The 10200-nt window shown below is 47.9% G+C and overlaps 1 protein-coding gene and 1 pseudogene across 2 annotated transcripts in view; one reads left to right on the top strand and one right to left on the bottom strand.

Annotated features, from left to right (window-relative positions):
• Window positions 1-2023: 2023 nt before the first annotated feature.
• On the top strand, window positions 2024-2109 carry LOC119813807 (annotated as a pseudogene).
• Window positions 2110-3938: 1829 nt separating this feature from the next.
• Window positions 3939-10200, bottom strand: part of Top3a (DNA topoisomerase III alpha) — a 42172-nt gene continuing 35910 nt past the window's right edge. For both annotated transcript variants that reach the window (XM_038328635.1, XM_038328636.1), the window contains 3 exons: window positions 8386-8508; window positions 6662-7350; window positions 3939-4520 (listed from right to left, as the gene is read on the bottom strand). In XM_038328635.1, the coding sequence (XP_038184563.1) occupies window positions 4342-4520; window positions 6662-7350; window positions 8386-8508 (991 nt within the window). In that variant the 3' untranslated portion in view covers window positions 3939-4341. The remainder of the gene's footprint in view (window positions 4521-6661; window positions 7351-8385; window positions 8509-10200) is intronic.

Here is a 10200-nt window from a genome sequence, read left to right as displayed (position 1 = left end):
TACCTGTGTGATTCTTGCTGGCAGAAAATGGTCTTAATACCTTCACAGGTGGCTGCTTGGAGCTTCACAAGTCTTGTAGCTGGCTTGATATGGAGGCTTGAGGTCATCATGGAGATGGTCAGATTCCTTTTTAAAAAGTCCTTTCAGGAGCCGGGAAGTGGTGGCGCACACCTTTAATGCCAGCACTCAGGAGGCAGAGGCAGGTGGATCTCTGTGAGTTTGAGCCCAGCCTGGTCTACAGAGCTAGTTCCAGAATAGCCAAGGCTACACTAAGAAACCCTGTCTCAAAAAACCCCAACAACATAAAAGTCTTCAGGCTGAAGAGATGGCTCAGCAAGTCACTTCTATCCCCTACTCACCAGGGCTGAGACCTGCCGTCTGCACTATGGGAGAAGAGCTGTTGGGTCCCAGCCTCAGAGACCCTCATGTATGTGGCCTCAGTAACAACTGAGGATCCACTTGATATATAGCTGCCTTGGCTCAAGTACCAACCATTCAAGGGACACTGTTCAGTCTTTGGTTCAGACCATCTCTGCTTCAACTTAGCCTTCAGTTATGGTTTTATCTGGCCTTGAATTCATGTTATATCCAGTTGCAGACTTCCAGGTCTGAGAGAGATCTGGGGTGTCAGTATGCCCCAGTGTCCCATTCTTTGGAGACAGTGTGGACAAAGGGTGGAAGCCAAAGAGAGGGAAGAGAGCTACTTCACTCCTCAGGTCTCTAAAATAAGCCTTCAATTCCATGCATGGCCTTTGACACTTGTACTTCTGTTTGTTTTTCAAGTCAGGGACCTCCCTGCCTCTGCCTCCCAAATCCATAAGGCGTGTGCCACCACTGCCCAGCAACATTTGCACTTTGAATGCTATAGTTTTCCTTTATAATCATGTACATGTCTTTAAGAACAGCCTTTGTTGAGTCAGCCAGTTGCAGCAGAAAATGCCTGGCAACACCAGTGACTCTGGTGACAAATTCCAGGGCAAGTCTTTTTAGTTCACTGAGGCTGGGCCTTAGTGGGTGGATGCCCAGTGCCCAGGCCTTTTCCAAATTTGGATTGCAGGCAGTTAGTACCACCCTCCAGTGTGGAAGCTGGCATCTGAGGTAGGGTTATTTGGCCTCAGTAACAACTGAGGGATTGACCTGTCTCTTGGTGGTAGGAAGTGGGTGTCCTGATTTGCCAGAGCTGTTACGCAGAGAAACCCTGTTTCGAAGAGTGAGAGAGACTCTTTCAGGGCACCTTGGGGTCCTGAGCCTGTGAACTCTGTGGTACAAATATACAGTGTCCCTAAGTGTTGAAGTTTGGTCCATGGTGGCTGACAGATTCTGTCAAGCTCAAAAGAAAATACCTCTATTAACAGGAGTGGGCAGGGGCTGGGGCACAACTTGGGGCAGAGCCTGTGCTTAGCATGAGGTCCTGGCTTTAGTCCTCAACACAGATTAAAGGCAGTGGAGCTCAGCAGTGGAGGACCTGCTCACCAAACAAAACCAACAAAAGACCCGCAGGCATTGAGGCAGACATGATTTGTCTGTCAGACTCTAGGATTGAAGGGGCCTATTTGGCATCTGCCTTTAGAGTTGTTTTCAGAGATGGGATTCACAGCTGTGGTGGGTTTTTTTTTGCCAAGTTGGAACAGCTAGGGTCACCCAGGATGAAGAAACCTCAATTGAGACAATATCTCATCAGACCAGCCTATAGGCACGGTTATGAGACATCCTCTTGGTTAATAATTGATGTTGGAGGGTTCAGTTCATGGTGGGCAGTGCCAGTCCTGGGCAGGTGGTCCCTAGTTGTACAAGAAAACAACTGAGCAAGCCATGGGGAGCAAGCATTGTTCCTCCATGCTCTCTTAAAAGCAGAAAGGTACAGAGGGCAAGAGAGAGGCAAGAGAGATGAGACCTATGAGCACACGCTGGACAGGGTGAGTGTGGGTGTACAGCTATAGGATCATGGCTGCTCTCAAGTTACATCTCTAACCCTACTGAGAAGGATGTCCCTCCCCAGTTCTGATATTGCTAAGTGGCCTCGGTGCTCATTATAGCAGCACATACACTAAACAAAGATTAGCATGGTCCCTGCACAAGGATGACATGCACATTCACTTTTTTTTTTTTGTCTCTTGGGTTACACTCATGTCTGTAAACTCATCTGTGATAGAAGAAAAAACTTGATAGTTTTAAGGAAAGTTTCTGAGGGTGCTGCTGGGGTTTAGAGAACAGGTTGTTCCTGAGACTCAATGGGATACATGACCCTAAGTGAAGGCAAGCCTGCTTACTGCCCTGAGTGTATTCCGAGTACACACCTTGCCTCCACAAGCAATTTTGGTTTTATCAGTGCTGTCTGAAATAGTTCAGCTGCATTAGCAGGGCCCGAAAGCCTGAAGCGCCTCCTTCCCACCTCAAGGTAACGGTAGCAGCACCCCAGAAGCCGTGGCCAGCAGAGCAGGTATAGTGTATGCCTGAGGCAGAAGGATCAGGGTTCAGGATCATGTTATTGCATACATAATAGCATGGCTGTAAGATCATGAAAAAAGGGGGGAGAACAGTAACTTCACATGTTGTTCATATGCAGACACTATAAACATTTAAAGTTAGCTAAAGATTTTAACATTTCATTGCTATACATACATCCAAAATGACTGAGATGGCCACCCAGATAGCAGTGATGAATGTCACAGCGGCATGGCTCACAAGCATGTGACACAGCAGTCCCTCTCATTCGATTTTGGTGCCCCGCAATCTACTGTGGGCACAAAACTTCTCTCAGAGGGAAGGCAAGGGAGCCATCACTTCCCATTTCATCACCATCAGTTTCTCATCTTCACTGTGCCCCCCTTGTATGCTGCTGTGGAAAACATGCATAGTCTGATACCAACTAGGGCTGCATGCTACTTCAGGATGTGGGAGGATATGGCCCTACATATGAGCAGGACTACTGCCATACCAATCGGAGTTTACTCAGACATAAAGATGAAGGACGGGGGCTGGAGAGATGAGGTGTCAGTTCAGAATGCTTGTCCTAGAGGTCTAGAGTTTGGTTCTGAGCACGACATTGTGTGGCTTGACAACTGCTTGTAACTCTAGGGACTTGAGGCTCTCTTCTGGCCTTGGTCGGTACCTGCACACACGTGGCATACATTCCAACACACATAATCTTTTAAAAAGATTAAAAAAAAAAAAGCTGGAGAGATGGCTCAGAGGTTAAGAGCATTGCCTGCTCTTCCAAAGGTCCTGAGTTCAATTCCCAGCAACCACATGGTGGTTCACAACTATCTGTAATGGGGTCTGGTGCCCTCTTCTGGCCTGCAGGCATACACACAGACAGAATTTTATATACATAATAAATAAATATTTTTTAAAAAGAAGAGATATACTCTTTAAAAAAAAATGAAGCAATGCTGGGCAGTGGTGGCACATGCCTTTAATCCTAGCAATCGGGAGGCAGAGGTACAATCTCAACAAATCCTGTTATGCTAAGGGAAAGAAGCCAGGCACAGAAGGCACATGAGGTTCTTATGTGATCAAACAGGTCAGCCCAGCAGGGACAGATGCTAAATACGGGCTGCAAACTGTCCCCACTGAGCAAGTCCCTCACTGTTGAAAGCCTGCTGTTGGTCAGGCTGAGAGCTACTGAAGGCTACTGTTCAGACCTGAAAACTCCACTTGCTTCATGAACTAGTAACTCGAGCAATCCACATTTCACTTCTCAACTGTAGGAGAAAGCTAGCACAGCTCTTCTAGAAGTTTATGAGGGGGGAAAAGTGCACGGCCTCCTCTGGAAAGTATGAAGGAAGAAAATCAGTGTCCCAATCTGCCATCTTCAAGGACAAGCCACAGCAGGGAAGAACTGGGACAAGAGGGTGTTGAGATGGGTGGAGTCCCAGGGAGAAGCCCCGTGGCCTTCACTGGCTCTTTCTGGCATCCCTAGACCACACACAATCAGAAAAAGTGGATGAAATATTTTATTAAGGCACATGAGCTATGAGTGTCCTAGATGCAGCAGGAACGGAAGCTTCTGCAGATACATTAGGAACGCTCCTTCTCAGACAGCTGTGCAGAGCCTGTGTTGGCTGGAAGCACCACCCGCTTCTCACTTGGCAGACAGCAGTTACAGTCAGGGCTCCCATGTTACCAAGGTCAGTTTCTGCGTACACAATGACTGACCGTCTTCTCACGTTTCAGCAGTGCAGCAGCTGGAGTCACTCCCGAAGCAGAGCTGGATGGACTCAACAAAGGAAGGTCAGCCCCAAAACCCAGCATCTCCCTAGGTTTTCAGACACTGGATAGCCACCTGGTCCCAGTTAGCTCATTTCCTGGTCTAGGCAATGTCCTCCACCTTGCCCGCCCTCATCTGTTCTGAGGACAAAAAGGGCGGGTGTGTCCAGGCTGGTGGCAGAGGCTACATTTCCGGGGCTTTTTGGCTGTAGATCCTGCATCTGAGGAACCAGCTCTTAGTCTTTTGCTTGCAGCCTCTGGTCTCTGGGCTTTTCCTCTGCCTCCTGCCCATGGTGGGGCTGTACAGTTCCCTGTGGGAGGAGACAGGAAAAAGCTGAATTCACAACTGATTCCCTCAGGTAGCAAGAACAGACACGCTCCAAGTTGTGGTGGTATAGACCTGTAATCCTAGTACCTGAGAGGCAGCTCAAGGGCAGCTTGGCCTACATAAACTCATCTCTGAAACAAAACCCAAAGCAAGGAACAGTGCTGGGTAGAGATGACGTCCCTCTAACAAGTCAGCTGAACCCATGGTCTAGACTCCCTTTGCTCTGTGAAGGTTAGCTCCATGTCAAGAATATGGTATATCCTACCTTGTTACCTCCTTTCTTTTTCTTTTTTAATTATTTTACTTTACACATCTTTAATCCCAGCATTCAGGAGGCAGAGGTAGGAGGATCTCTGTGCTATGAGTTCAAGACCAGCCTGGTCTACAAAGCAAGTTCCAGGACAGCCAAGGCTGTTACATTAAGAAACCCTGTCTCAAAGTAAAAATAAAACACACAAAAAAAAGATCCCCTAGGTTTTTTTTTAACCTACGTGTGTGTGTGTATACACACACACACACACACACACACACACACTAATATGAGTACAGGTGCCTGCAGAAGGGGACACTGGATTCCCTGGAGCTGGAGTTCCAGGTGGTTGGTTGTGAGCCACCGGATATTGGTGCTAGAACTAAACTCAGGTCTTCTGGAAGAGCAGCAAGTGTTTCTAACCACTGAACCATCTTTCTAGCCCGGCTTTCTTATTCTAAAGAAATAGAAGTTCTCAGAGACACTGTCCTGATGAGGAGGCAGTGGTGTAACTTTCCATACACCCTTACTATGTCAGTAGCAGATGGGGAGCCTGTGGTCACCAGCCAGCTCCCCACTCCCTGAGCACCTCGCCTGCAAGGAACCTTCTAGTCTATAAATAAACCTCAGTGCTGGCTGCTCTGTCACTGGAGACATCTGGTTGTCTGGCTTGGAGGTCATATGTCACTTCTGGTGGCTCCAGAAAGTCTCAAGTGTGTACAAGGCTAAGGGCTCTGTAGTTATTTAAAATATGGACACAGCAAAGGATGCACTGAGTGGGGCCTGAAGTCCGGTGCTCTTTACCAGACCTCTGAGCACTTCTTGCATCTGGTGGCCAACATACATGAATCATCTAAAGTCAGGCATGGTGGCACATGCCTGCTATTCTGGTACTGAGGAGGCTAGGACAGGTTTGCAAGATTGAGGCCAGCATGGGCTACATATATAACCTGCCCCAAAATGTGTACCCCAGGCCGGGCGGTGGTGGCGCACACCTTTAATCCCAGCACTCGGGAGGCAGAGGCAGGTGGATCTCTGAGTTCGAGGCCAGCCTGGTCTACAAGAGCTAGTTCCAGGACAGGCTCTAGAAACTACAGGGAAACCTTGTCTCGAAAAAAAAAAAAAAAAAACCAAAAAAATAAATAAATAAAAATGTGTACACCAGCCACAAATAAATGAAAAAAAAAAAAATGAAAGATCATAGTCTGAGACTTACAGGAGTCCTATGGAAATTAGTGATACTATTTTATTGCTGAGGGGACTAAGGCTGACAGTCACCTATGTGAAGGTAAACACCTGGGATCAGAAAGATCTGCTTAACTGCAAAGTTGCTGCTTAGCCTTGGTTTACTGCTATGCATTGCAGTGGCAAGGACCCCTCTGATTAATGTCTGGATGCCAGTCCTTTAGCAGTCATTCCCGAGACACTAGTCAGGCTGTGTAGCTCTGGACAGGTTTCTACAAACTACCACAGTCAGGGTGCCATCAGGGTGCAGCCGACATCAATGACCTAGCAAGGATGACAGTCTGCAGGGGAGGAAGACGCTTATCTTACCTTGGGCCCTGTCACTGTGACACCAAATACAGTCCTTCACTGACTTGCACCTCACCTCATTTGGAAACCTGTGATCTCATGCAGATGAAAGATGCCTGCCTTAGAAAGGGTATTTATCACAGCGCTGGGCACAGTAGCTACTCTTTAATGTGAACACAAGATCCTATGGTTCCTACCTCTCTGAACAATGAGAAAACAGAGTCAAAGTAATGGCCCTGCCGATCCTGCACTAGACTCATTTGCCTTCCCTCCTTCTCTGGTCTCTGCAGTGGTAGCCACTGTGAGAACCTATGTAGGGACCTGCTGCCCTGCTCCCTCACCTGGGGCCACATTCTCATCTACCCACTGAAAGAAGCCACACTGCTGCTCTCGTGGCTTGGCACAGGTGTGGAACTGGCGTCCTTGGTTGGGTCCGTCCTTCTGCACAGTCCGTGTGACAGCAGGCTGCCCGCACAGGCAGGACGCATTTCCATCACTGTCACTGCCAAGGCTGCCAAACCCATCCATGTTGCTGTCTGAGGCTGACGGCCACCCCACAGAGTTGCCGGGGAGTCTTGATGCAGAGGTGGGGGGCCCTCCTCCAGTGGGATGGCTGCTGTCAGCCCACAGGAAAAAGTTGCAACCACCACCACTGCACTTATAGAACTGCCGGCCCTGGTTGGGGCCCTGCTTGCGGACAGTGAGCAGCACAGCCTCTTGGCCACAATTGCAGGTCACAGAGTTACTTTCACCAGCAGCAGTGGGTGGTAAGAAGGTTTGAGCCATTGCCTTTGAAGGTCCAGTATGTCTGTTGACCAGAGGTTGAGAGAGACTGTGCTGACTGCTGTCCATCCTGTTGGTGACCTGGCTGGCCTGCAGGTGGCCAGAGGGCTGGGTGGCTCTTGTGGGGGCCCGTGAAAGTCGCAGGCCGAAGATTTCCTTCAATGTCTCATCACATCCACCTATGCAGCCAACAAACTCCAGGGGCATGGTTGGGGGAAGGCTACCACGCTTAAACTTCAACTTCAACCTAGTGAGGCCAAGATGAGAAAAGATGTGAATTTTTGCCCCGGTGCATGGTCAATCACAGCCTCCCTGCATACCCCAGGAAGTCCATTCAGAGTACAAACGAACTCTCAGATGTAACACACCACCCAAATATAGGCACCTCCGCAAAGTCCGACTTCTCTACACCACTGGCCCCTCAGGGATATGGGCTCTTTCAAGGTAAGGAAGTCAAGACAGGAAGAATGCATCTAGTCTACTTTCATGTTCTCATGTGAGCACAACACAGACTTTTCCGGAAATAATGAACCATGATGGTTCAGTGGACAGGGACAGAGGTGGACACAAATCCAGTCTTGCCTAAATGAAAAGCAGAATTATTCCCTTTAGTAGTGCTGTCGATCTGCTTTGGAAAGTAAGTATTTTATACTATAAATCATTTTCAAATGTTAGTAAGAAATGCATGTGTGGCTGGGTGGTGGTTGTGCACGCCTTTAATCCCAGCACTTGGGAGGCAGAGGCAGGCGGATCTCTGTGAGTTTGAGGCCAGCCTGGTCTACAAGAGCTCCAGGACAGGCTCTAAAACGACAGAGAAACCCTGTCTCAAAACCCCCCCAAACAAAGCAACAACAACAACAACAATAAAAGAAATGCATGTGTGAAGCTGGGCATGGTGGCACATGTCTTTAATCCCAGCACTCGGCAGGCAAAGGCAGTGAGTGGGTCTTGTGACTTCCCCAGAGCACAGCTGAACTAGACCAGTCAGCTGCTGGGGCTGCTACTCAGACTGCAAACTGAGAACAATATTCCCTAGGGCAGTGGTTCTCCGCCTTCTAATGCTGAGGCCCTTTAACACAGTTCCTCAAGTTGTGGTAACCTCCAACCATAAAATTATTTTTATTGATACTTCATATATTTAATTTTGCTACTGTTATGAATTGTAATGTAAGTATTTTTGGAGACAGCAGTGTGTCAAGGGGGTCATGACCCACAGGTGGAAAACCACTGCCCTAGACAGGAAAGAGTTCTGCAGCGCCTGCCCCAAAGACACCCAGCTCACCTGTACACAGGGGGTGGCTGACAAGTGGGACACACACTGCTGTCCCTGCTGGCCTCCAGCACCGAGTCAGGAAACCACACAGCTGATCGACATTCGGGGAACCCCATGCAGCTAAGGTAGAACCTGGAGAGCAAAGTAGACAGGTCAAATCTAGGAATTCGGAAGGCACACTGCTTACACCCATCTGCCAGGAAGATCCTTCTTTCATTTTCTTGGTTTTCTGAGACAGGGTCTCACTGTGTAGCCCTGGCTGGCCTATAACTTGCAATATAGACCAAGTTAGACTGATCATAGAGGTATACCCATCTCTGCCTCCTGAGTGCTGGGATTAAAGGTGTGTTCCATCATATCCTACCCTAAGAAAACCCCTCTTGTATGCTTCTCATGTCCCTAAAAAAAAAATGCAGCTATAGCCAGGCAGTGGTGGCACACACCTTTAATCCCAGCACTCGGGAGACAGAGGCAAGTTGATCTCTGTGAATTAGAGGCCAGCCTGGTTGTGGTGGTATGAAAGAAAATGGCGCCCAAAGGGAATGGTCCTATTAGGAGGTGTGGCCTTGTTGGAGGAAGTGTGTCACTATAGGGGTGGACTTTGAGGTTTCTTCTGTTCCAGCTTCCCTCAGTGTGACTGTCAGTCGACTTCCTGTTGCCTGCAAGATGTAGGACTCTCAGCTATTCCTCCAGCACCATGTCTGGCTGCATGCAGCCATGCTCCCTGCCATGATAACGGACTGGAGCTCTGGAACTGTAAGTGAGCCCCCTCAAGTAAATGTTCCATTTTATGAGTTGCTATGGTCATGGTGTCTCTTCATAGCAACAGAAAACCCTAACTAAAACATTGGTCAACAGAGCAAGTTCCAGGACAGCCATGGTTACACAAAGAAACCCTCAGGAGGTGGGGAGATATGTAGCTATTGCTGCACCACCAGTGACTAGGTTGGTGTTTTCTCCAGTAAATAACCCTAGCACCTAGGAAGCTGAGGAAGATTTAGCAAGTGTGAGGCAGGCCTAGGCTACATACTGAGTTTCAGGCTACCCATGCTACCTAGTGAATGAGACCCTGCTTCAAAAACAAAACAAAACACTATTGACTAAGGTGAAGCCATGTACAAAGTGCCCTGTGCATACTTCCATAGTACTGTGTTTTGTCTTACCTCTTTAAAATTGCCACCCTTGAGACTGAAGAGATGGCTTAGTGGTTAAGAGCACTGACTGCTCATCAGAGGACCTGGGTTCAATTCCAAGCACGCACATGGCAGCTAATGACTGTCTGTAACTCCAAGATCTGACACTCTCACAGACAAACATACAGGTAAAACACCAATGCACATAAAATAAAAATAAATTATTTTTAAAAATAAAAAAAAAAAATGCCACTCTTAGGTGGATCTCTGTGAGTTCAAGTCCAGCTTGGTCTACAAGTGAGGTCCAGGACAGCCAGGGCTACACAGAGAAACCCTGTATCAAAAAACAATAACAACAACCAAAAAAACCAAAAAACTTTGCCACTCTTAGCCCAGTGTGGTAATATATGCATATATTCCAGGCACTTGGTGAGGCAGAATTTAGAGATCAAGTTTAGCTTGACCTGGCCAAAAGACAAAACAAACAAAACAGAAACCATTTTGGGTTGGGGTAGCTAGTAGGAAGCTGCCAAATATATGAGACCCTGGGTTCTATTCCTACACTTCAAATAACAAAAATGAAAATAGACAAAACAACGACGACAAAAATCTCTGGGGCTAGAGAGATGGAGCCATGGTTAAGAATACTACCCATTCTTGCAGAGGGCCCAGGTTTGGCTCCCAGCACTCA

Source organism: Arvicola amphibius, chromosome 4 (genome assembly GCF_903992535.2).
Source record: "Arvicola amphibius chromosome 4, mArvAmp1.2, whole genome shotgun sequence".
Taxonomy (NCBI): Eukaryota; Metazoa; Chordata; class Mammalia; order Rodentia; family Cricetidae; genus Arvicola; species Arvicola amphibius.
Note: the sequence above shows the minus strand (reverse complement) of the source record. Positions and strands in the feature narration are given on the sequence as shown.